We start from the raw sequence: 26,815 nt of genomic DNA, 5'->3' as shown, positions 1-26,815 counted from the left end.
TGACAAGCTAAGAGCTTGGAGCCTGCTTTGGATTCTGGGTCTCCCTCTCTCTCTGCCCCTCCCCCGCTCATACTCTGTCTCTGTCTCTCAAAAATAAACATTGAAAAAAAAAATACAGTCAGTTCTTCAAAGAGAAAAAAATACCATATATTTTTTCCTGCCACATTGTTTTTTTAAAATTTTACTATGGAAAATTTCAAAACATACACTAGTAGAGAAGATATAACAAACTCTGAAAGCCATCACTCAGATTTAAAAAATAGTGACATTTTACCAGTCTTTCTTATCCCTTTTTGTTTTGGTTTTTAGAGGAATTTCTTCTGGGAGTATTTTTTAATAAGTTTATTTATTTATTTTGAGAGAGAGACAGAGAGAGAACCAGAGGGGAAGGGCAGAGAAAGAGGGGGACAGAGGATCTGAAGTGGGTTCTGCTCTGAGAGCAGAGAGCCCGATATGGGGCTCAAACTCATGACCCATGAGATTATGACTTGAGCCGAAGTTGGACGCTTAACCGACTGAGCCACCCAGGTTCCCCCGGGAGTATCTTAAAACATATCCCAGGCAACATATCATTTTGCCATTAAGAATCTGAGAAGGGAGCAGTTCTTTAATTCAGTGCTAGGGCAGGTAGAGGGAGTGGTTAAATCACTCTTCTCAATGTCCAACAGTGAGTCTCCATCCCATGGTGAGCTGTAAAGTCTACTTCTTCAGGACCAGGACTTTTGATAGTATAGGATGGAATAGAGAATACCAGCACATACTGTACATAGTACAACTCAGGACTGTTTTATGAAACTTGTTTCGGTTTTTTATATATATATATATATATATATATATATATATATATATATATATATATATATATATATATATATATATTACGTCCTGGGTTGCAACGTAGAACTCTCTGTGAGTTGAGAAAAACACCTGAGACATCAATGGTGAAGAGAGCAAGGAGGAATCGTTTCTGAGACAGGAAGAGGAGATTGAAGGTCATTTCTCTCCCTGATCCCCCCAAATCCCACCTTGCTCAAGGTTCCCACTCTGCGGAGTGATGCCAATCCCCTTCCCTGCCCACACTCCTGCTTCCACAGGCTGGATGTGGTGGAGCAAAGGGAATGCAAAGAGGAGACATATTCAAAGAGATTTCCTAGGGAGAACTGATAGGGGCTGATGCCTAAGCAAGGAGGAGGCAAGAGTCAAAGGAGATGCTGAAATGCCCAGCCCGGGTAAGAAGGAAAAGCAGAATCCAGGGGTAGAAAGAGTTAAGTTGAGGGAAGACTTGAAGAGAAGGACAGAGTAGATGATAAGTTAAATCTTAGGCAGGTTAAAGTTGAGGTGATGGTGAGACATGAGCAACGTTGACTTTTCCAGTGGCAATTAGAGATACAAAAAGGAGTCTGAGCAAGAAGAAAAGGCTGCAGACACAGGCGTGGGGCACAGTGCAGTGACTAAGTTCAAGATCTCGCCCCTAGGGAAGGCATGGGTATGTGGGCGGGTCAGTGTCACACAGATCTGTAATGAACAGCAGCTCCTTCTAGGAGGGGCCTTCTGCACTGGCCCGCCCACCAGTCGATACCTTGGATAGAAAGCTCGGCCGACATGGAGGCCTTCCCCGACCCATTCACCACCATGCACGTGTACACTCCCACATCATCTCGGCTGACCTCATGGATTTCCAGAACTTGTACCCCATTCTTCTCAGACATAGATACACGGGCACTTGGCTTCAGGGGAACATCTCCCTGTGGATGGGCAGAGGGTAGTTTGGTCAGAGAAACCTGTTTACCTTTTGGCACTATCCTACCTCCTGCCAATCCCGGGGGGACAGATGCCAGGCACAGGCAGAACCCTTTGCTCTGGGCTCTGTCAACGTGCTCAGAGAGGAGTCCTTGGACAATCCAAGGGCCCTGACTTGAGGTCTATGTGTGTGGTGCGGCATCAGGTCCAGCTTAGAGCAGGCATATGGAAGTTGTTCCAAAGGAGCCCTAGTTCCAAAGGAGCCTAGGACATCCTACATTCCTCACTTTGGTTCTGCTTTGCCTCCCTCTCCTTTATTCTTTTTCCAGGGTCAGTCCAGGAGAATTAGGAAATAGCTAAAAGTATCCCATCACTCATTTTCATCCAGGAGTTCCATCTATGAAAGCGACTCTCGTAGGTCTTGACCCCAAATGTTCCCCACATCTCCTCAAGGCCCTGATCCCCCTCTCCTCTGCTCTGCCTTCACCTTGTCCAGCCCTGAATGAAACACTCCAGACAGTATTTTGAGATAGGTGGGATCATCTCTGCCTCACAGATAAGGAGACCAGGGTTCCAAGAGACAAATGACTTGCCCAGCATCACATGTTTCACAAATGACGGAGCTGTGGCTTGAAACCTAGTCTCATGACTTCAAATTCCACTCTCTTGACATGGTCATGTCTGCACTGACTCAGAAGTTTAATGCTATTTGGGGAGTATATGGATTATAGGACATTGATGGCTGAGTAACAGAGGCAGAGTGTCCAAATAGGGGCAAGAAGAAGCATGACTACTGACCTACAGAGAACCCTAGAGAATGACTAGAGTTGAAACAGAAGGAACTGATTGGAAAGACAGACTCCTGTCGGTCCAAGGGTCTAACCCTCCACATTCAGGGTCCCCAGGCCTGGGCCAGAGTTGGGGCAGATAAAACCTCACCTTGAGCCACGTGACCTGGGGTTGAGGCCGGCCAGTGATCTTGCAGGAGAACCGTCCCATCTGTCCCTCTTTGACTACGGCTCGGCCCAGCTTGGTAGCAAACTTCGGTGGGCACTCTCCCCAGATGCTGGGACGGGTCTCCACCGCAGGGGCTGCAAATCTGTCCCTGGAAAGAAATCAGCAGAGTGCAGTAGCAATTCAGATATTCTCTCTGCCCTCCACCCACGTCACTTAAGTTGGGTCAGATACCAGCAAAGGGCAACCTTCCCAATTCCGTGCCTCAAACACATTTCTCATGTACCCTCTGGAAACGTCTGTGGCACCAAAGCCTATGTCTTCTACCTCCTGAACATCCAACCAGACTTCATATAAGAGCCTCCCTTGAAGTAAGGTATACCTGAATTCTACTGAGCTCTGGCCAAAAGCCTGGGTTCTGGCCAACAGACTGCAAGCAGAAGTGACGTTTGCCACCTCTCAGCTCAACCCACAAAAACCTCCTGTGAGATTCTCCACACTCTCTCTCTGGATGCAGAAGACCCAAGAGAAGCTCCAAGGCCAAGAGATGATGGAACCATAAGAAGGGAGGAGCCTGGGTCCCTGAAAGATGATGGCAAGGTTTTCCACCTGTTCAAGAATATCTAAGTGGACTTTGCTTGAGTAAAAAAAAAAATCAACTTTCCCTGCATTAAACCATTAAAGTTTAGGGGCTTGTCTGTTATAGCAGCAACTGTTACTTATCTTTACCAATACAGGTTTACTTTCCATAAGAGGTGTCACATATTGATTGCCTCTTCTAGGTCTGCTTACTTACATCTTCTGACTATTGCCTTGATTGTCAGTGATCCCTGCAGACTATGGCCACTTCTTCCTCAGCATTTAGCAGTTGAACCAGTCAAAGGGGCTATCCACAGGCATTGTGTGAGGGCCACCTCACATCCCTGTAGGCTCCTGTGTTAAGTTATTATAGCCCAGGATGTCTAAGAATACTCACACCCTAGACCTGGTTCTGCCAGATCAGCAGGAAAAGCCAATCTGGCCCTTCCCTTGGTTTGAATATTCCACAACTTACCCCAAGGTTTTGGAAACAACAGGCTGACTGTGCTTCTTCACAAAGGTCCCTGCAAGTAGAAAACAAAGAGAGAGAGGCTTGAAGAGTCGGGTCTGAGCCACCAACTCAGAGCAATGAAAGTCAGAAGAGTCAACAACAGGAGTGGGGATGGGATACTGACAGAAACAGTTCACCCCGACTGAGCCTGTCCTGGGCCAGGCACTATGGTGGGCACTTGATATAACATCATTTAAGGAGGCTGGTACTACATTATCCTTCTATGTTTTAAACAGACGAGAAAAAAGAGATTTAGAAAAGTTAAGTTGCTCGCCCAAGTCACAGAGCCAGTAATAGTGCAGAAATGCATCCGGGTGTGCCTGTTGTAGAACACTCAACCATTCTGCTAAACTATCCCATGCCACTGGACCTTCTACTTAGGGGATTATCTTTGGCGATCCAAGGCCTCTCCAGAAGATGAGCCTGTGGAAGGGAAGGAGATGCACACGCATCTCTCGCACTAGATCTATTCACATTTGATACAATCAACATTGCCGCCAGCACCTCACCAGAATCTGCATCAGCAGCACCGTGGATACTACAGGTCCTGGGTAAGGTGGAGAGGAAGCAGTTAAATAGCAAACCCAGTCAGGCAGCTGCTACTGGGGAGGGACAACTCCTAATGTGACCAGGAAGTGACCTTAAAGTGGTGGGGTGTTTTTCAGGAATATGGAGATTTGGGAAAGGAGGACATTTCTGAGACAGTGATCAGCCTGGAAGTTGTTCTCTTTTTGCCACAACCTGGGAATGTTTATAAAACCCTGCCCAAGGCACACATAGAAGGTGTGGAAGTCATTCCCTGAATATCAGCAGGCAGCTGCAATGGGAAATCTGTAGGATGTTTACTGGAAGAGGGGTAAACTTCCTTAAATTCTAGCACCGATCACATCTGTAGGAAGGCACAGGAACACGGGAATGGAGACTGCGTATTTCCCTTGGCCGTATCAGGTTTACGGATGAATGAACCTTCGTGGAAAAGGATTAACAGCTAACACCAGTATCTCATGTAAGTTATGGTTCCAGTGGATTGTCAATTATTGTACATGTATTTCTGTTTAACACAACTATTCAGTGAATTGTGTATAGTTTTCATTCCATAATGTCGGTTTGGTTCTTGCCATTCAATAGTCTATTCAAGGTTAAAAGAACTTCTAAGCAGATAAAAGGAGAAACTTGTTCAGGGAGGACCCAACTGACAATTGCAATCAAGATGCTGGGGCCCCTCAGACACCTTTGGAGGAAGGGCAAACCATTCAGTCCTTTTTGAAAGTATTAGAGCGAATAAGAATCATAAGCTCTAAAGAGACTCTGGTCTTAGACCAGCACCTTCCTTTCTGTGCCTCCAAATCAAAGGAAGTGATGCTAAAAGTAGAAAAGAAAGTTTACAAAGCTTTTCATTTCAGTCTTCTTGGTAACAGTAAAAATTAGAAACTATAAATGTCACACAGTAGGAAGATAATAAGTGGTTAAGTAAAGTGTACAACTGAACATCTTATTCTGCCATAAAATTATGTTTAAGAATATATGAAACATGCAGAAATACATTGCAGTATTTTATCATTTGCTCTTCGGCATACTTCACTTGGGTGGGCTGTGATCCTCTGTACTCTAATGAACTCATCCTGACTACTGTCTTGCCAGACGCAATGGATAATTCTGTCCCCCATCACTCAGGTGCTCAACAGCATTTGACATGGGGCTATTCCACTCCCAAGTACATGCTCCTCCAGACCCTCTGGCTTTTGCCAGGTGCCTACTCTTCGTCAACCACCTTCTCTGTTCCACCTTTGCACGTGGGAGGGCCCGCATGGCTGAGTGGGTCCTAGTTCTGCACTGCTGATTCTCCCTCCCTACCCCCCCCCCACCACAGGAAGTTTTAGATATCATTTATAAGCTGATGACTCCCAAACCATATCCCCACCAGAACTTCTTCTTTTTTAATTTTTTTAATGTTTATTTATTTTTGAGACAGTGAGAGACGGAGTATGAGTGGAGGAAGGAAAGAGAGAGGGAGACACAGAGTCCGAAGGAGGCTCCAGGCTCTGAGCTGTCAGCACAGAGCCCCATGTGGGGCTCGAACCCATAGACTGTGAGGTCATGACCTGAGCCAAAGTCAGACACTTAACCAACTGAGTGACCCAGGCGCCCCTCCCCACCAGAACTTCTTATTCATTCATCAGAAGTATCCAGAACAGTGCCCAAATCCTTGTAGGATTCAAATTCTTGTAAAATAAATGAACTTTATGGAAAAAAAAAAAGAGAGAGAGAGAGAGAGAGCATCCTACAATATTATGAACTCAATGTGATCTTAACTAGGAAAAAATAAAGCATCCAAGCACAGGAAAACAACCAGAAGAAAATACATCAAAATATTATTAATAGTAATTATTTTTGGGTGGGAGAACTATGAGTAATTTATTCAGCTGTATTTTTTGAAACCTATAAATATAATGGTAAAGAAAAAACAAAATGTAATCTAGTTACCAAAAATAAGGGGGGAAAAAAAGAAGGGGCAGATGGAGAAAGAAAGACAAAAAAGGAAAAAGATTCTGCTACCCCAACAGAAGACTACTATCGGCTAAGCACCATGGTATTAGCCACATACCCAATCGCTGAGACGCCCTCTGAAAAATATCAATGTACCATTCACTGCCCTCATCAGGCTACTGTATCACTCATTTCATCTCGGAGCAAAGATTTGATAAAAATTAGACTGATTATCTGATGAATGGATATGCAAAATGTGGTCTATTCCTATAATGGAATATTATTCAGCCATACAGAGGACTAAAGTACTGCTACATGTTACTACACGGATGAACTCTGGGGAAATTCGCCAAGTGAAAAAAGCCAGACTCAAAAAAATATATGTGATTCCATTTATATGAAATGTTCAGAAGAGGCAAATGGATGGGGACAATGCACATTAGTGGCTCTCCAGGGCCTGGGGGAGGCAGATGGGAGTAACTGCTCAGTGGGGATGCCGGGGGGGGGGGTCTCTGTTCAGGATGATGAATAGTTTTAAAACTAGATGGTGGTGGGGTGCCTGGGTGGCTCAGTTGGTTGAGCATCCGACTTTGGCTCAGGTCATGATCTCACAGCTCATGAGTTCCAGCCCCGTGTCGTGCTCTGAGCTGCAGCTCAAAGCCTGGAGCCTGCTTTGGAATCTGTCTCTCTCTCTCTCTCTGCTCCTCCCCTGCTCTCTCTCTCTCTCAAGAATAAATAAACATTAAAAAAAATGAAAACTAGATGGTGGTGATAGTAGCACAATATGGTGAATGTACTTACTGCCACTGAATTCACTTTAAATGATGAAAATGGTAAATTGATGTGTATTTTAACCACAATAAAAAAAATAGACTAAGCATTTTTAAGACTCTCGGGAGCTAAACATCTTAATCCAAAGGCTAAAATTCCTGTATTACTTTAAAAAAATAGAGCAAAAATATGGCACTGCCTAAAAGAACAGCAAAAGAATGCTGTCTGGAGGAACTTTTATATCAGGGTGAGAGCAGTTTATGGTATGATCCAAAGGTAACACACCAAGCAGGCAGCTAGAAATGGAACGGAGTGCTTATTTTAATGTGAGTTAACACTGGAGAGTGGACATCAAAACCAAAAGAGAATGTGGGCTAAAATAACCAACAAGGTCTATTTATAGGCAAAAATTTGAAGTTGCAAGTTGTCAGATAAGGCAAAATTAATTTTGTGAAAGTATGAAAATCTGGCAGAACAGTAAGGCTAGGGAAGAAAATAAGTGGAAAGGGGATTAGGATGGAAATGCCAAAAATAGAAGAGTAGGTTAAGAGAACTGGTGAAGACAGGATCGAGTTAGTGAGGGGGGAAGAAAAGGCCAAGGCACTGAAAATATTGAACCAGTTCTCTTAGATTTTTCAAGGACGAGTAAAAGAGAACGCTGGCAGGTTTTAGGAGTGAAAAGTTCAACAGTGGAGGGAACGAGGGTTTTTTTGTTAAAGGACACATAAAGACCGGGTTGAGACAGAGAATGCTACCGACAAGGGGAGTAATGTGATCAAGATGGCAAGGAGAAGTGATGCTTCCAAAATACGTGATGATTTAACTATCACCCAGACAGGGACTCTCTGCACTGGAAGTGACATAAGTAATAATTCTGCCAGGACAACAAAAGTAAACCAGGATTGTTCTAGGCAAACCAGGGAGTAGATGCCCTACTTTGCAGGCAACGTCAGAGTGGATTTTAAGGACTGCTTACAACAGTGTTGTTGTTGTTGTTTTGAAGTTATCTATTTATTCACTTACAGACGAGGCGAGGGGCAGAGAGAGAGGGAGAGAGAGAATCCCAGGCAGGCTCCACGCTGTCAGTGCAAAGCCCAACACTGGGCTCAACTCACAAACCATGAGATCATGACCTGAGCCAAAATCAAGAGTCGGATGCTGACCTGACTCGGCCACCCAAGTGCCCTCAAACAGTGGTTTTTATCAGAAAAAAATGCCCATTTTTTATAACAGATATTTAGTAATGCCCCCTGTGCCATCCTGAATCAAAGTTTACTGCTAACTCCCATATTTCATCTCAAGAAGAAAATAAATATAAAGCCCCAACTAAAATATTAAGGGAAAATAAATTATAATGATACCGATTTCAATATGTAAATGTCCAACCATGACTATTTCAGTATGTAAATGCTCAGGTGCACTAGAAGACACGATGAGGTCACACCGACTCATGGGCATATTTGGATTTAAAAGCAAATGATGTAGAAAAGCACTGTACGAGCAGTCCAGGAAAATGAAAGGACACAGGTAAACAGGTGGACAACTGAAAAATAAAAGAGTTGAAGAAAGAATTATTTCTCAATAAAGAGAGAAAAAAATAAAAAGAAAAATGCTAATATAGCCTAAAGAAAGGTAGTGTTAGGATAAATGGCAGAACAGACATGTTATATACAAAAAAAAAAAAAAAAGGCATGAAATGACCTTAAAGGAAGATAATAAAGCAAGACAGGTTACAGAGCACTGGGGTAGAGAAAATGAAAAACACAAGACTGTGTATGTGTGTGTGTGCATGTGCTTGTGTGTGTGTGTGTGTGGTGTACGTGCTTGTGTGTATGGTGTCACTAACTCTCTCCCCTTTCCTCCCGTCCTCATCTTCGGAATCCCAATCTGTGCCTAAATCTGACTCGTTCCTCCAGGACTCGCCCAAGTCTGTCCTCCAAGAAGACACCGCAGACTATTTCAGCCTCCAGGGGTCTCATTCTCCTCTGAGTTTACAAAGCCCATGTGCCGATTATTGGGCGAATAAACCCGTGCTGCCTTGGCTGGAGTTCTGCTTTGACTTAGCTTTTAATGAGCCTAGGTCCTATCTGACCAACCAACTTCCTGCAGAAAGGGTCCGACAAAGTACTCTGTCTCCCACATGGCACCGCACAAAGTCAGCACCTCATAAATACACCCACATGTTGAATCATAACTGCAATATAATAATGAAATGTGAGGTCAAGAAAGTCAGTCTCTTGAGAGCAATACCGAACTCTCTTGCTGCCCTGAGAGCCCAGCACAAAGTCAGCACATTCAATACAGTCTGATGAGAGCCGTGGACTGCTGGCTAAGGGCTGGGGACAGGTCGGAGATGGGGAGAAGTGAGACCCGTGAAAGGGGGCAATGTCAGCAGGGACAAAGCCGGGCCAGTCAGGGGCACTAGCAATACTGTGGAGGGGGAAAGAGGGGAAAGGAGAGGGGAGGGTGAAAATAAAGGAGGAAAGGGAGTCAAGGTGAAGGGGGTTTGGGGTCACCCTTCAGGAGCAGAAAGGAGACCAAATGATTTGCATGTGGCTCTTCCATATAGCAAGTAAGTGAGGCTTCTGCCAAGGCCATCTTGACACACAACTGTTTCACTACCAAGAGATCTGTGGGGCAGAAAGAACAATGTTCATTTCTAACACATTTTTATTGTTAACTTTGATGAGACAGAAACGGACAAAAACTCAGAGCTTTTAAAATCCTGGCTGAAATTTAAAAAATAATTTTTAATGTTTATTTATTTTTGAGAGAGAGAGACAGAACGTGAATGGGGGAGGGGCAGAGAGAGAGGGAGACACAGAATCTGAAACAGGCTCCAGGCTCTGAGCTGTCAGCACACAGTCTGATGTGGGGCTCGAACTTGGGAATGGCACGATCATGACCTGAGCCAAAGTCGGAGGCTTAACCGACTGAGCCACCCAAGTGCTGCTGGATTTTAATGTTTTTTACTTATTTTTGAGAGACAGAAAGAGACAGAGCAAACAGGGAAAGAGAAGAGAGAGAGGGAGACACAGAATCCCAAGCAGGCTCCAGGCTCTGAGCTGTCAGCACAGAGCCCGACACAGGGCTTCAATTCATGAACTGTGAGATCATGATGTAAACCAAAGTTGAACGCTTAACCGACTGAGCCACCCAGGCACCCCTAGATAGGGCATATGCTCCTACAAAAAAGGAAGGGGCATCAGGGAGTGTTATAAACTGAGTTTATACAGAATGTCAATGGGAAATATGATTACAGATCTTTAGGTAGGTGGGAAATGTAGATATAAAAAAAATAGTACAAAAGAAATAAGAGCACACACAGGCAAACACACACACAAGGAGAGGCACAACAGGCATTCTTGAGGAATACAAGGATTTAAGACTCAGCTGCTGTAAACAGACATGGGCTCAAAATCCATAATGTCATCAATCTAATCCAATGTGAAAATAAAGGGGATCTGAGAAATCTGTCCCTAAAAAAGGGTAGTGGCAAAAAAAATGTGGCACAGGAGCATTTCCTACAAATTCAAAATCCCCCAGGAAAGCGGGTGTCAGTGGTGCCAGTATAGCTGGAGTAGCAGTCACGAGGGCCACTCTTCTCCCTTAGGTCCCATGACATGGGGTCACTGTCCCCTCTGCTGCCAAACTCCCAGCAGCTTGCCGCCTGACCCTCTCTCTCCCACACTGTCAGGGGGCCTTGGCTTGCGGGACAGGGGTTTCATGGGGGTATAGAGAGTGGAGGCTGCAGCGCCGGGGAGGCTGGGGCAAGTGGGAAGTGTGCTTGGGTAGGAGGTGAGCAGGAGGCCGACCTTCTGGAAGAGGAAAGCCGGGCAGACCACAGGAACACAAGCCTTGTTTGGAAGAGGGGCAACTAAAAGGCAAAGCAAACCCCTACAGCCCTTAGCACCCACTGAGCCAGCCAGTGGTGTGGATTAGGGAGGAACTGAGGAAAATCCGTATCTTTCTGGGATAAAGGAACAAGTGCTAAACAAGCAAAGTGGAGGTGAGGGGCAGAGGGGAGGGGCTTTCTATCATTTCATTGGCCGGCGTGCCATTAAAAGATCCAGCACACTGATCTCTCCAGTTTGGATCTGGAAGATGCTTTCTATGGGGAAATGGAAACAACTGTTTTCTCAATTTCCAGAAAATCGATGCTTAAAGACAGGAAACCAATGGCATCCTGCACCCCGCCCACCCTCCCCCACCCCACCCCCACACACCCTTCAGTGAGATATTTTGCCCAAATCAAATCGTGTTATTTTCTTCCTTGATACCCTCCAGTGGCTTTCCGTCACCAGGGTCTAAGTCCTGCCTGCCTCTCCAGACGTATCCTCTCTCTGCTGACCCCACTAACTGTCTCACTATTTCCCACTCTAAAATATGTCTGCAAATACTCCCACAATTTTTCGGTGCTTTATTTATGGTCTCAGGACCAGATTTGGATCACATAGAGGCCAAGCCAGAGGGATAGAGAGTCCACGTCAGGAAGAAGCCCTCAAGTAACGACAGACGGGGAAATGGGAATACACACTTGAGCTCCCGCACCCTTCGGTTAGCTCTGAGTTCCCAGGGCCACTCTTCTCCCTTAAATCCCAGGACATGAGGTCACTCTTTGTCCCGCCGTCACATTCCAGGCAGCCCGCTACCTGGCCCTCTTTCTTACACATGGTCAGGGAGCTCTTAATTCTACTGCCAAAGTTATATTTGTTACTTAGTTATAGTCTCTCTTTCCCAATAACTCCAAGGAGGCAGCTACTCTGTCTGAACTGCTCTGCTCTGTCTCCAGTGCCTAACACAGACAGGAGCAGAGTGGTGCACAGGGCAGTGGAAGGAGGCAGAGGAGGAGGAATCTGCACGAAGGATGGGGCACCTAACAGAGAGAGAAGAAAGAGTGATGGCCAAGGCTGGGTCCAAAAAAGAGGGGGGAAGCTAGGTTTTTTACCTTCCTATTTATTTCAAAGAAAACTCCCCAAAAGGAGGGAGCTCCTGGCCAAATCTATTCCCCAGTGAACACGTATTCGTTATTTTAAAATTTACTTTAAAAAATTGTTCCTTGCATTTTTAAAAAATTATTTTAGAGAGAGAGCAGATGCACATGGGAGGGGGGCAGAGGGAGAGAGAGAATCCTAGACAGGCTCAATGCTCAGCAAGGAGCTCCGCGGCGCTCGATCCCACGATCCTGGGATCACGACCTGGGCCGAAATCAAGAGTCGAATGCCTAGCTAGCTGACTGAGCCACCCAGGCGCCCCAAAACTGTTCACTGCATTCTAATGCAGAGTGGTCAATGGACTGGAATGTATGTTTCAGAGACGAAAGTAAACTTTATCTATGTCCTCTGAAACTACTGCTCTTGCTACTCCTCTTCTCCTAAAATAACCCTTTATTTCTCAACATTACCTTTATAGCTTTCTCACTGCCCATTGCACCGGACACGTCAATCGTGGCTAGGATAACCATGTAATTTATTATCTACACTGGGACTCTTTCGAAAGTCAAAGAAGGCTCCATTTGTAATCACACTGGCAGAGTATAAGCCACACCCTAGTGACACCTGCCATGACCACAGGCCTGCAAAAGTGACAACCACCTGCAGCCATGTTCTATACCCATTACCTGCCCTGTACCAGTGCAGGTTGGAACATGGTGGCACCTGTCCCAAGGATGACCAATCCTAATCTTGCCAGCAACATGGAGGAAGGATGGTTTGAGAATTAGCTCTGGTTATGTTATACCTGGTCTCTGCATGTCTTTTCTTGGCTTTGTGGCTGCTTTCTCACAACCTATGTGCACATGTTCCCATTCTGCCTTTCCAGACCATATCATATACCACTGCTAACTCTCATAGAAGCTTTGTGTTACTTAGCTGATATTCCTAATGAATAGCTTAAAAAAGAGAAATATGTTAATCAGATTCCATGAAATAATTCAGGAATATTCTAATAAAGTACTTAGTAGGTGTGATGGTTAATTTTGTTTGTCAATTTACTGAGACAAAGCTTGCCTAGATATTTGGTCAAACACTATTCTGGATGTTTGTGTGAGGGTGTTTTTGGATGAGATCAACATTGAAATCAGTAGCCTGAGTAAAACAGTTGCCATCTCCAATGTGGGTGGGCCTCATCTAATCAGTTGAAGATCTGAATAGAATGACAAGGCTGACCCTCCCTCAAATAAGGAGGCATTCCTCCTGCCTGACTACCTTTGACCTGGGACATGGGTTCTTCCTCTGTTGTTGACTCCATCTGAAATATCAACTCTTCTGGGTTTTGAGCCTGCTGGCCTTTGCACTAAAATGACACCATCAACTCCCCTGGTTCTCAGGCCTTTGGACTTGGATTGGAACTACAGGGTTGGCTCCCCTGGGTCTTCAGCTTGCTGACTGCACATCTTGGGACTTGTCAGCCTCCACAATCACGTGAGCCAATTTCTTGTAATGAATCTCTTTCCACGTATATATGTACAATCTATTCCGTCTCTCTGGAGTACCCTAACCATAGGTATAAGCAGCAGCCCACTGGTTCTCAAAGTATTGGTCCCAGTATGCAGCAGTATCAGCAGCATCAGCATCACCAAGAAAACTGTTATAAGTGAAAATTCTTGAGCCCATCCCAACCTCCTAAATCAGAAACTCTGGGGCAGGCCTAGCATTTTGTGGTTCGGGGCGCCTGGGTGGCGCAGTCGGTTAAGCGTCCGACTTCAGCCAGGTCACGATCTCGCGGTCTGTGAGTTCGAGCCCCGCGTCAGGCTCTGGGCTGATGGCTCGGAGCCTGGAGCCTGTTTCCAATTCTGCGTCTCCCTCTCTCTCTGCCCCTCCCCCGTTCATGCTCTGTCTCTCTCTGTCCCAAAAATAAATAAAAAACGTTGAAAAAAAAAAAATTAAGAAAACTGTTATAAGTGAAAATTCTTGAGCCCATCCCAACCTCCTAAATCAGAAACTCTGGGGCAGGCCTAGCATTTTGTGGTTTCAGAAACATCCTTCAGGTGATTCTGATACACGCTCACATTTGAGAATTACTGTATTAGGCTAAAGATATCACATCGGTAATTGAATCCTTCTTTGCTACTCAAAGTGTGATCCGCGGACCAGCAGCATGGGCATCCTCTGGGACTGGTTACAACGGCAGACACTCAGGCTCCCACTCCAGACCCATGGAATCAGAACCTGCATTTTTAACAAGTTTCCTAGGGGGATTCGTGTGTCCCTGCATTTGCACCAAACAATCCTGTAAGGTGAGTATAGGCCATCCTGAGGCCTGGATTTCCTCTGGGCCTGCCAGTTTGGCTTACCCTGGGCTCCTGAGCTCAAGTCTTAAAATGAACCCTTTATTACTTGAAATGAGCTAAGTGAATCCTTGGTCCCTGGAACACAAAACTCAAACCACCAAGTATGGGGCACCTCTGTCATTTCAGCATAACCCCTCACTCCACCCCAAGTTCTAGACTCACTCTGTGGATGTCATTGCCCAGGACTACTCACCACCTTATTCATATAAGGTGGGCTTTCTTTCCTTTTTTTTTTTTTTTTTTTTTTCCTGCTAAGCCTTGTTTATCCCTATTTAAATGGGAGCTTCTGGAGCTGTGCTGTCCAACGATAGGCATTAGCCATATGTGGCTATTGAGCTCTTGAAATACAATTAATCTGAATCAAGATGTGCTGTAAGTGTAAAATATACCCCAAAGGCTGAAGACTGTAAAATATCTCATTAATAATTTTATACTAGTTATATGCTGAAATGTTAGTATCTTGGATATATTGGGTTAAGGAAAATATTTTATGAAAATTATCTTCACCTCTTTTATTTATTTATTTATTTATTTTTATTTTTTCAATATATGAAGTTTATTGTCAACTTGGTTTCCATACAACACCCAGTGCTCATCCCAAAAGGTGCCCTCCTCAATACCCATCCCCCACCCTCACCTCCCTCCCACCCCCCATCAACCCTCAGTTTGTTCTCAGTTTTTAAGAGTCTCTTATGCTTTGGCTCTCTTCCACTCCAACCTCTTTTTTTTTTTTTCCTTCCCCTCCCCCATGGGTTTCTGTTAAGTTTCTCAGGATCCACATAAGAGTGAAACCATATGGTATCTGTCTTTCTCTGTATGGCTTATTTCACTTAGCATCACACTCTCCAGTTCCATCCACATTGCTACAAACAGCCATATTTCATTCTTTCTCATTGCCACGTAGTTCTCCATTGTGTATATAAACCACAATTTCTTTATCCATTCATCAGTTGGTGGACATTTAGGCTCTTTCCATAATTTGGCTATTGTTGAGAGTGCTGCTATAAACATTGGGGTACAAGTGCCCCTATGCATCAGTACTCCTGTATCCCTTGGGTAAATTCCTAGCAGTGCTATTGCTGGGTCACAGGGTAGGTCTATTTTTAATTTTCTGAGGAACCTCCACACTGTTTCCCAGAGTGGCTGAACCAATTTGCATTCCCACCAACAGTGCAAGAGGGTTCCTGTTTCTCCACATCCTCGCCAGCATCTATAGTCTCCTGATTTGTTCATTTTGGCCACTCTGACTGGCGTGAATCCACCTCTTTTTTTTAATGTGGCTACTTAAGATTCTATACATGGCTTAGAAAACTTAAGATTCTATACATGGCTCGCATTATATTTCTATGGACAGCTGTGCTGGAGAACAGGCCTGTGGCCCCGCAACTAGAAGGAAAGATCCCAGAGGGCAGGAACTGTGTCTCTTCTTTGCTCTGTGGCAAGTCTCTGTGACCAACCCCCTGGAGGTGGGTGCGTGTCAGGACTGGCTGCGGAGAGCCTTTCCAGGGCTCACACTGGGGCTGCATTCCACTACATAAGGTCATTGTATGAATGGTCCTATCGTTAAGGCATCTGTGCTCATGGAGGATGTTGTATGTTTCCTGGCCTGGTGACCAAACAGGCAATCAGACGAGAGAGCATATTCATCTATTCTCCATGCAAGGATTTCTCTCTGGCAGTAGTGCTCAGGATGTTGATACTGGGTTCAAATATCACAAGGCTACATTTACCCAGTACCTACTATTTTCCAATGCTACACTGATCCTTACACAGCTCTGTGGGGTAGCTGTTAATTCCAGTGTACAGAAAAGGAAATAAGGCTCCAAAAGGAGAAATTCCCCATAGTTAGAAATGAGTGGAACTAAATTCCAAGACCATTTAACAACGCTGCCTTCTGAGTCTGACCACTAGGGGGTCAAGAGTCTTCACATATGAATTCTACTCTTAATTCCAGGACCTCTGATCTTTCCAAGTAAGAAGCCTAGCACAGAGTTGGTGAGAAGGCAGGTGGCTGCTAGATCCCCTTTGTAAGAATTTCCATTCCCCACCAGGCCCATGATCTATAGGGTGGTCCTAAGCCACAGCTGAAATGGCCCTTTGATGCAGAAGCAGAATGCATACACGGCCATTCACATTTAAAGACACTGCAGCTTTTAGGCCATTCTCTCTCCTAGGATTAGAACCTAAAACGTCTCAAGTGGTCTGAGCCTAAGTCTCCCCAAATTAAAACCAAATGGGAGGGGACAGGATTGAGAGCCTTAGTCTTCTCTCCTTCCTCTGTAGCTCTCCTGTCTTGTTTCCTTTCTGTTGCCCACATCTCAATTATGCAGGAAAAAATTTTAGTAGATCATCAGCTCTAACCTCCTCAAAAGTGGGAGTTGAAAAAAAAGGTTTCATATTACTTGGGTTTTAGGTACCTCCTCTGCGTGCCTAACCAACTCCATTCCTTTAAAATGGATCACAGAAAACAAAGGCTAGCCCAGGATATAGAGATCACTGAATTTAAACCCGTTATTCTGTAGGAACAGAGGTCCAGAGGTTTAAAGTCACACATATGATTGGTGAAAGCTGGGACCAGAACCTTGGATCTCTGACTCATAAATCCCCATTTCCCTGGCAATAAACAGAAAGTCAGAAAAGGAGTATTATAGACTGAACTTTTGTGTCTACCCAAATTCATATGTTGAAGTCCTACCCCTCAGTGTGACTGTATTTGGAGAAAGGGCCACAGAGGTGATAAAGGTTCAATGAGGTCATAAGGGTGGGGCCCTAATCCAGTAGAGCTGTTGCCCTTATAAGAAGAGGAAGAGACACTGGTGCTCTCTCTCTGCCATATGAGGACACAATGGCCATCTGCAAGCTAGGAAGAGAGCTCTCATCAGAAACCAAACACACCCTCCAGAACTGTGAGAAAATACATTTCTATTATTTAAGCCAGATAGTCTATGGTATTTTGTTATGGCAGCTTGAGTTGACCAATACAAGGGGGGAAAGTAATTTTTATTTATGGATATTGAAAAAGTGCATAATGTAGGGGAAAGCACAGCACCAGAACTGTCCAAGATGAGGGCCACTCAGAGACTCTGATCAGGTGCCACTTTCCATTTGGAATGCTCCAGCCCACAGGCACTTGAAGGTCATTAAAAGGAATGAGTCACTCAGTTAAATAATTTGGGGAAAGCATCCAAACTATGCACATTCTGTTCTGTGAAACAGCCTGTCTTTCAATGATGTAGGGAAGCAGGGAAAACATTGGCCCGGGTGCACCTCACCCCCTCTGGAACCTTCCCTGGCTACCTTAATCCTCTCATACAGTGTCCCTCAAAACCAGGTTGGGAAGACTGTCTCCTGAGAGAGGAGAAAGTGAGTCTGACCTTCTGGTTTATAAGCCCTGGAAAGGCTTATAAGCTGAGGTCAAGGGAGCCTCGTCATAACTCTGAGGGTCTGACAAACCCCCATGTCCTTTCAGACATCAGGCCTTTAAGCAGCAGCCAGTGGCCTGAACTGGAAATGTTCTCCTCAGTGGAGGGGCTTCAGCATGTGGGGGATACACTAGCAGCAAAAGAAACAGTTTTACTTATGGTCAATGCTTTTCCTGGAAGTTTTACAGTTAATAAAGTTGATAGAATTTTTTAAGTACAGAGGGGAAAAGGAAGACAAAATAATTAGTGTTAACATATTGGTATGTTTATCTCCTATATATTTTTCTGAGTTTTACAAAATTTTTATAAATGAGCAAGTATTACTTTATAATGATGATAAGAAACACTGCTCATTCATTCTCCAAATATTTCAGTACCTATCCTATGCCAGGAGGTTTTCTAGATGCTAGAGATACAGCAAAGACAATATAAAGTCCTTCTCTTCCTAGCATTTCTAGTTAGAGGTTCAGGGGGAGTGGGAAGACGGAGAGTTCTGGGGTTAGGGTGGTCAGAAAGGGTCCTCTAAGGAGGGGACCTGGAAACAGAGACCTGAAGGAGGACAGGGAACGGCAGGGGAAGGCTCTGAGGCTTGCTGAAGGAAGGGTGGTGGGGAGCAGGGAGGTGACAGCTTGACCACAGTGGAGGGAGCCTGGCCAGGAGTGGTTGATGAGTCTGGAGAGCGAGGTGGGGCCAGTCTGGTCTCAGTCACAGTGTGAGGGGAAGCCATAGGAAGGCTAGAGCAGGCAAGTGAGGTGATGTGAGGTTGACCGTGTCTCCTGGGATGCCTCCCTTGTTCTCAGGAACCACATTTCCCCCATTAGACTAAAAGGTCCTGAGTTCAGAGCTCAGCACGCTTTCCCTTGTGGGTTTCTCTTCTGCCCGAGAAGGGCAGAAGCAGGAGCTGCAGGCCTTGGGGAGACTGACAGCTCATCTCCACCACGATTCTCGCTTCCTGAAACTCACCTTCTACAGTCAACTCCACTGTCACCTGGCGGGCACCACTATCATTGGTGGCTTCACAGGTATACTTTCCCTTGTCGTCCTCACGGACAGCATGAATCACAAGGCTGAAAGTCCCCCGGATACCGCAATCTAGCAGGAAGCGGCCCCCACCGGTGATGGGTTGCCCATTTCGGTGCCACGTCACCTGGGGCTCTGGGTAACCCCGGACCTTCAAGGAAAAGAAGAAAGGGTGAGAGCTTATACTTAAGGAGTGCTTCTTATGTGCCTGGTGTTGTTCTGGGTGCTTTTGCACGTATTAACCACTTAATCCTCATAACATCCCTTGGAGCAGATACTACTTTCACGGCATGAAGAAACTTAGACACAGAGAGTCTTTCGGTAGATTTTCCGAGGCCTCAAAGGTAGAAAGGGGCAGAGCCAGGCATCCTGGCTCCAGAGCCCACTATGCAAGTGACTCAAGCCTGGCTACATATTAGAATCACCAGGGGAAGCTTTAAAAAAATACTAGTGCCCAGCTCCTACCTTGGATAGATTAAATCAAAATTTCAGGGGGTGGGGACTAAGCCTGGGCATTCTGGACCAGGGCTTCCCATTTGGATATTCAAATAAATCACTTGTTAAATGCAGATTCTGCTTCTCTAGGTCTGGGGTGGAGCCAGAGATTCTTCAGTTCAGACAAGGTCTCAGATGGTGCTGATGCTTCTGGTCTTCAGAACTCACCCTGAGTGGCAAGGTTCTAGACTGGAGTCACCCGGGATGGAAGCCATGGTAGCCACACATGGCAACGGAGCACTCCAAACAGGGCTAGTCCTAATTGAGCTACACCATAAGTGTGAATTACACTCCAGTTTTGAAGACTTAGTGCGAACAAAAGAATGGAAAATTACCTTGATCATTTAAAAATGTTGATTACACATAGAAAATATAGTATTTTTGACATGTTAAGTAAAATACATTGTTAAAATGAATGTTACTTGCTTCTTTTCACTTTCTTAATGCGGTACTAGAAAAGTTACAACAACACATGTGTTTCTGCTTGATGTGTTCATGGAGCTGTGCAGCTCTAGACGGCTGTCTCTAATAACAGCCGCCAACATCTATTGAGTGCCAAGTGGTAAGCACTTTCCTAAGTACCTGTAGCCTTATAGTAACTTGTTCAGAGAGAGATGTTTCCCCATAGATGGGAAGATTAAGAGGGACAAATTCCAAGAAAAGAAATCACCTTGAGTTTCAGAGAAAGAAGTTTCCCCAAGGGCCCTCCAACCCCTGAAACTCAACAGGCTCTTCAGAATGGACTCATCTTTGGAGGAACAGGATTCAGACCGGCCCATCGATGCACAGCCTTGGACCCAGAATTAAGGGATTTTAGCACTGGAAAATGCATGGAAAACATCACAAAAATCTCCCGAGAAAGAAAATGTTTGCATTATAAACTGGTGGTAGCAACAGCTTTTTTTTTTTTTTTCCCTACCCATGTATCCACTGCAAGACAAAAGAGAATGGACATGGATGGGACAAAACCACAATCTGCTGGATGACCCCAAACTGCATTTACAAAGAGAGCTTTCAATGACCTATAGCAATAATCCTCCTCACATCCCCAGCAAGGTCAGAGAGATGCTATATCGGTACAAAGGAGAGAGGGGGAAAGCAGGTACATGCATTGCACATCGGCATCCAAACACAGCGACTCCCCTAAGCACGCCAATGCAGAAACAAACATGCTAACAGCTTCAGGAGCTGTCTTTGGACTGTGCTCGTTTCCATTCCCAGGCATCCAGCCATCAATTCATCCTCAAACCCATTTCTCAGCAGCCAGCATGCAAATGTCTTCCTAGGAAAGGAAGCCTGGAATCACAGAGAAAAAAGCCCCAACGTGAATAATCCCCTCTCTGGTTATTCCATAGTCATCCCTTCAATGCCACTTTATGAACCTCACGAGGCTTGCCTCCCCATCCTCCCTAATATGTAGTCTGGCCTCCATGAAAAACGCAAAAAAAACAAAAAAACAAAATCAAAACTTCAAATCAATCCTACCCATCTTATCTATAATTTCTGGAAACAAAAAATCCCTCTCTCATTGAAATCTAAACCATATTCATGACGGAGACTGAGTATCTGTGAGGGAATGCTCAGATTCTGAAGTCACTTCCCCCCGAAGCAGAAAACAATGTCTGAAGACACTGCAGCTTCACCAAAACACGTCCTATCTTTTGTTTTTTAATTTTTTTAATGTTTTTAATTTTAAGAGAGAGAGAGAGAGAGAGAGCAAGGGAGGGGCACTGAGAGAGGGAGACAGAGAATCCGAAGCAGGCTCCAGAGCTCTGAGCTGTCAGCACAGAGCCCGACGCGGGGCTCGAACTCACGAACCATGAGATCATGACCTGAGCCAAAGTTGGATGCTTAACTGACTGAGCCACCCCTGTCCTTTTCTTTTTTTTAAAGCTTATTTATTTTGAAAGTGACAGCGAATGAGAGTAGGGGAGGGGCAGAGAAAGAGAGAGAGAGAATCTCAAGCAGTCTTTGCACTGCCAGCCCAAAGCCTGACTTGGGGCTCAAACCCAGAAACAGTGAGATCATGACCAGAGCCAAAAACAACAGTCAGACTCTCAACCAACTGAGCCACCCAGGTGCCCCTCAAGTCCTATTGTAAGGTTGATGGTGCTGAAGGGGGCCACATTCACTTGGACAGATAAGGTCTGACATCTATTATAATATGAAACAAAGTGTTAACAGTGGTTATCTCTGGGTCTCTCCTCTTTTTCTTTACTGAGTATTTTCTGGTATTTCTGCAAGTAACATAGCTGGCCTTTGTGAAGTAGAAAAAAAATTTTAAATGAATATATGTATTCTTTTTATATTACTATGTATAACGAATACATAAACATTCATTAATCTGTCAAGGCCCTCAAGGTACTTAAATCTAGCAATGGAAATAAAAGCACTCTGCAAATAAACATTATGCAACTTTGATGGTGATAAGTGTTGTGTACCCATATAAAATCGCATCATCCTGTGACGCTATCTTGGCACAAAGGTTCATACAAAGGAACATCAGACAACAATTACTTTGTTAAAACATATTTTTAGGAAACAACTAATGAAAGACACTCTTTCCTACAAAAGGAAGCCCAGCCCGTTGGAAGTACTATAGTGATTTTGCAAACCACCATGGTCTTCTCCTCCACTCTGTTAGACACAGCCAGCCTAACCTCCAGAAGATGATTAGACAGCCTCCTGACAGTGTCACAGAAAGGGAGTGCAGAATACTGTAATGGGAGGAGATAAATCATTAACTGCACCAAAGGCATCGCTAGCATTCCATTAGCAAGTACTCTGGCCCCCTGCAGCCAGGCCACCTCTGGTGGCCCATCAGGCCCTGGGGCATCAATGATTAACTGGGACTTTGCAAGTATTCTAGACCTCAGGGACCCAGCTCCCTCTTTCAATGTTCCTCTTGCTTTCTACACCACCCTCTCCTCCTCTGCCAATTTACCCCTGAAATGTCCTGTTGAAATAAATATCCAGGAATTTTTAAATATGCTGAAACTGGCACCTCTTAGAAAGTTGCAGTTTGCAGTAGGACTTTTGTAGCACCTTGCACCTGAAGCACACACAAGGATTTCTGGGACCTTGCTCAGTTCCAAGGTCTAAATGATTTGCAACTCCAATTCTTATCTTCCTAATACGAGAAAAACCTTCCACCACTACCTAACATTACTTAAAGACAATCAGCTTTATGTAAACCCATTTTTACTGTCTGTCCACTATCCTGGACTCCTGGGTAGGAAAAAGAGAGAAGCCTGGGTTCACACCTTTGGGATACAAGACAACAGCCCTGCCTTCCCTGGGTGCCTTATCTGCCTTCATCATGAACCTTCAGCCAAGAACCCACAGCTAGAAATTTTGCAGTTTGGTCCCAGGTCACACTAAACACCCACTGATACTTCAGTTTTTAGAAGGCCTTCACATACAGAATCTCATTTCATTCTTGCAACACTAAGAGCGAAGTGTCTTGGGTTGGGGTATCCAGAAGCAGAACCCAAAATAAGGGCTTAGGGAATCCCATCTGTGAACCCTTAGCCAACACAGTGGCTGGGAATGGGTATACTGGCCTGGTGAAGGGGGTCTGGGTAGGGCTCCAAGAGTATCAGTGACACAGCACACAAAGCCAATCATATTATTAAGTCCAAAGGGCTGAGGAAAGAGGCCCAAAGAAGTAGATGATTAGTCAGTAAATGGCACATTAAGTGGAGATCTCTCTATTCCTCATTGTAAATTCATGTTTTTGGTAGGACAAATACTGTAGAACCTAAAGCACTGATACGTGTCTTTTCTTTCTCGAATAGACCCTGAATCTCTCATTAAAGTAATATCTGCTCTCCACTTTGAGAAAAAGTCAAAGAGTTCATAAAAGATATGGCCAGGCCAAAAACAAGTCTTGGGTGTCCCCCCAGAGTAACAATCAGGCAGTGCTATAGAGTAAATGCTTGTGTTCCTCCAAAATTCATAAGTTGAAATTTAACTGCCAATGTGATAGTATTAGGATAGGGCCCTTGGGAGGTCATTAGGTCCTGAAATTGAAGCCTTCATGAATGGGATTAGTGCCCTTAGAAAAGGGATAGTGAAAAGCTCCCTCACCTCTTCCATCATGTGAGGACACAGCAAGAGCAAGGAAGCAAGCTTTCACCAGACACTGAATCTAGTGGTGCCTTGATCCTGAACTTCCCAGCCACTAGAACTATAAGAAATAAATTTCTATTGTTTAAGCCACCAAGTCTATGGTATTTCTGTTATGGCAATGTGAACAGTCTAAGACAGACTGGATTAGTGCCATACGTGTGCCCAAGACACCCCCCAGGACATTCAGTGTGATACAGGGAGGGCAGCTTGAGACCTGAGGCCTGAGTCCTGGGACTGGTTTAGCTACCTAGCCTCTTCAGGTTGTATTCCTTCTTTCACAGAAGAGAAAACAGCTCCTGATACCTAAGGCCATTTGTGAGATAGTATGTTTCTGAATAGTGACCCACTTAGCTTCCTGTCTCTCCCTCTAGTCTCCTCTGGGTCCAGCCCACAGCCTTCCTACCCTCTAATCCTCCATACAGGAAAACCAAGTGACCACAAGGAGACATGCTCACGAACATGAACAGCTAGCCTTGCCTTTTTACCATAATGAGTTTTTGGAAACAGCCCCACAGAGGGTCATTCTAAGGAGAATCATATTTTTGCCACAGTAACCACATTTAATTGGAGGTTGTGTTCTTGAACAAAAGCCTGGGATCAAATAAATCAAGAGCATAACCAACAACTTGTCATAAAAATAAAGATAGAATAACCATAACCCCTATAATAATTTAAAATAGTAAAACTGTGCTCCAGTTCCATAAAACGTCCTCACGAACCTTTATGTCCTCAAAAGGCCTGTAGAGGGAATGGGGGCTCGTTCTGTAAGTGTTGGGAGATGAGGAGAAAGCGGGCAGTTGCTCAGCTGCTATGTTACACCCACCTGTTATACTCGAGAGACATTTTTTCAAAAGCTGGTGCTGTTTTGAAATTTACTTAATGACCAAAAATGAAACATTCTTAAAGGCACTAAGACTTGATTTTTCTCTGCCATGTGTGAAGGGCTTTCAGTCTATTCCAAGGTGCTCAGGACAGGCTACCATGGCCTACCACAGCCTAAGCCCAGAGGAGCGATAAGCTCCCTGTCTCCACAACCCTGGCAAGACTCGGGGCAACATGTCTGTCTTCTTAGCTTGGGGAGTGGTAGACAGAGGGTGATTTTGCTGTTTTTGATGATCTCCTGCAAGTCCTTTGTTTCTGGTCAGGCCTGTCTCCACATGCACACTGCAAGCCCACACAACTGAAGGCTGATGTTATCAGCCAGGTCGGGCAAGAGATGTATCTGAGAGTCCGCCCCTATTGGAGACGGAGGGAGACCAAGAGGAGAGAAACCAGGATTGCACTGAGGCCAGGGTGAAAACAGGCCATCCAGTGGGATGCTAGAGAGCTGAGAAGGTAGGTAGACAAAGAAACCATGAGCCGTGAGCTAAAAAACTTCGGGGCTGGGAACAGTAGACTCGAGGGGTTACCCAAGACTATCCATTGGAATCTCATTGAGTCACTGAATCAATGCTGGGAATGGCTGAGCCCAGCAGATGGACATTTCAGAAACCTGTTAGGCGGAAGTTTCTCCCCTGAGCAGGACAATACAGACTCTGCAACATGACTGTCTACCGGCTTATAATTCCCTGACTGCCTGCAACACAAGATTCTGAACTTCTTACCCTATTTCAAGGCTGTTTCTTACATAACAAACAAGTTCCCCTATGATAAATTACTTGGTCAGGGCTGGTGATTTGAAAACTAAAAAATAACGGGAAATAAACCAATGGTGCCGAGGAACTGGTTGAAGAGGAATCCTCTGTTCCAACTCCAAGTATAAGCTCACTCAGATAATAAATAAATGCATATGATGCACAGAAAGGAGAGTGAAAACATTAACACCCCAAACAAATTCAACCACAAAAAATGTCTATAAAACTGACATCATGGATGTATTATGAGGGTGAAGAGTGAAGGGTGAGCCACGGGCATGGCATGACCAAGCTTGGGGGTCTGTGTCTGTGTTAGCAACTGGCACACAGCCCTATAGACAGGCAGACACTTTGAATAATCCCGTTGCCAAAAGTCAAAAGCCTTAACTGAACACACAGAATCCATCAGGAAGAGATCAGACTAGCCAAAAACAGCAGTTAGTGAAAAGCTGAAATTGCTGGCACACCCTGCCCCTAGTCCAAGGTGACACAGTGAGGGCAAAAGTGGTTCCATGAGAAATAAAATCAGAATGTAAAGAACCATTCCTCAAAGTGGCTCAGCAAATGCCACATATGTCTTCAGGGACAGATGCCGAAAGTCTCCCTCTGTGATCAGCCACTTCCACTTTTTATGGCAAGTTCCATGGCCCAAGACATGGGCACCTTGTCTGAGAACTTCATGTTTCATCCCACTCAGAGCACAAGGCAGGCGATGTCTTGGCAGCCTTGGGTTACACCCCAGGCCCTTCAGAATCTTTCAAAAAAAAAAAATCTATTTTCCTTTATCTAAATCAAGCTTACCAATGCATGCAACTTTTTTTTATTTGATTCCCTTTTAATGATACAAACACCTAAAAACACCTGAAGCAGTCCAACAAAGAAACAAAATCCTAAGTGTAATCAGGACTCCTTACATATTTGCTCTCCTAGTTCCCGTAACTTCATAGTTTCCTTATGACAGCAAGTGTCCTTCTGTTTAAACTCCCAGTTGCTCCGGGGTGGCTGCAGGATTATTAAGCCCTACCAGTAGCCTCTCTTCACAAAGCCCTGGGGTTCTCGGTTTACTCGTTCTCATGATGACTTTCAAGGACATGGCCTCTCCAGCTGATGAGGCTGGCCCAGGAGCTCTCCATTTCTGCTACTGGGTTGAGATATGCTCTCAGACATATTAAAATATTAACAGGAGGCATGTGGCATTGCAGAGATTTTAACAAATATGTGCTGTGGCTTGGTTTTGTTTGACTTGCTCAAGATCTCCTGCCCACCTTCCCCAGTGTAAGCCGCACACCCCATGCCCCTCTGCCTACCACATGGTGGGAACACCAGTCAGTCAGCTGCCTCCTGGCCAATGTGCCTGGGCTCCAAAAATGGACAGATGATCCAAGCCAGCCAATCAGAGCTCTTCACTGCAGTTTTAAGTAAGAATAAAGGGAAACCAAAGCTGTCTCTTTTCACAGAGATCTCAAGCTGGGAAGATGCAAGCCTGAAGCTATCTACAGCTATCCTCTTCTCCCATCCCCGCCCCTGTGTTCTTGCCCCCACCCAAGAAGAGGAAGTCACCTGCTGAATAAGACATTACACGCACAGTGAAGAAAAGAGATGGAGACCTTGCCTGACTGAACTGTGTTGGACTCAGGATTCACTCAGTTGTATAAGACAACTGATCTCTTTTGCTTAGCCCAGGTAGAGGTGGTTTCTGTCACTTGCAAACAAGAGTCCTAATTTGGGAAGGCATACAGTCTCTGGAATCAGACACATCTGTGTATGAATGCTGCCTGCA

The 26,815-nt window shown here is 44.9% G+C and overlaps 1 protein-coding gene and 1 long non-coding RNA gene across 6 annotated transcripts in view; one reads left to right on the top strand and one right to left on the bottom strand.

The window, feature by feature from the left end:
* The window catches only part of MYLK (myosin light chain kinase), a 282,724-nt gene that overhangs the window by 122,607 nt on the left and 133,302 nt on the right, over positions 1-26,815 (bottom strand). For 4 of the 5 annotated variants that reach the window (XM_058731151.1, XM_058731150.1, XM_058731148.1 and 1 more), the window contains 4 exons: positions 18,719-18,926; positions 3,749-3,797; positions 2,680-2,845; positions 1,580-1,745 (listed from right to left, as the gene is read on the bottom strand). In XM_058731151.1, the coding sequence (XP_058587134.1) occupies positions 1,580-1,745; positions 2,680-2,845; positions 3,749-3,797; positions 18,719-18,926 (589 nt within the window). The remainder of the gene's footprint in view (positions 1-1,579; positions 1,746-2,679; positions 2,846-3,748; positions 3,798-18,718; positions 18,927-26,815) is intronic. The other variant, XM_058731153.1, reaches the window with a different exon arrangement.
* LOC131512435 (uncharacterized) lies at positions 17,082-26,773 on the top strand. The gene is made up of 2 exons (XR_009262130.1): positions 17,082-17,239; positions 26,493-26,773. It is a non-coding gene; the product is annotated as an uncharacterized LOC131512435 (long non-coding RNA).

The sequence above is a fragment of the Neofelis nebulosa genome, chromosome 5, assembly GCF_028018385.1.
Source record: "Neofelis nebulosa isolate mNeoNeb1 chromosome 5, mNeoNeb1.pri, whole genome shotgun sequence".
In the NCBI taxonomy this organism is placed as follows: domain Eukaryota; kingdom Metazoa; phylum Chordata; class Mammalia; order Carnivora; family Felidae; genus Neofelis; species Neofelis nebulosa.
The sequence above is the reverse complement of the archived record's forward strand: the minus strand, read 5'-3'. Positions and strand labels throughout refer to the sequence as shown.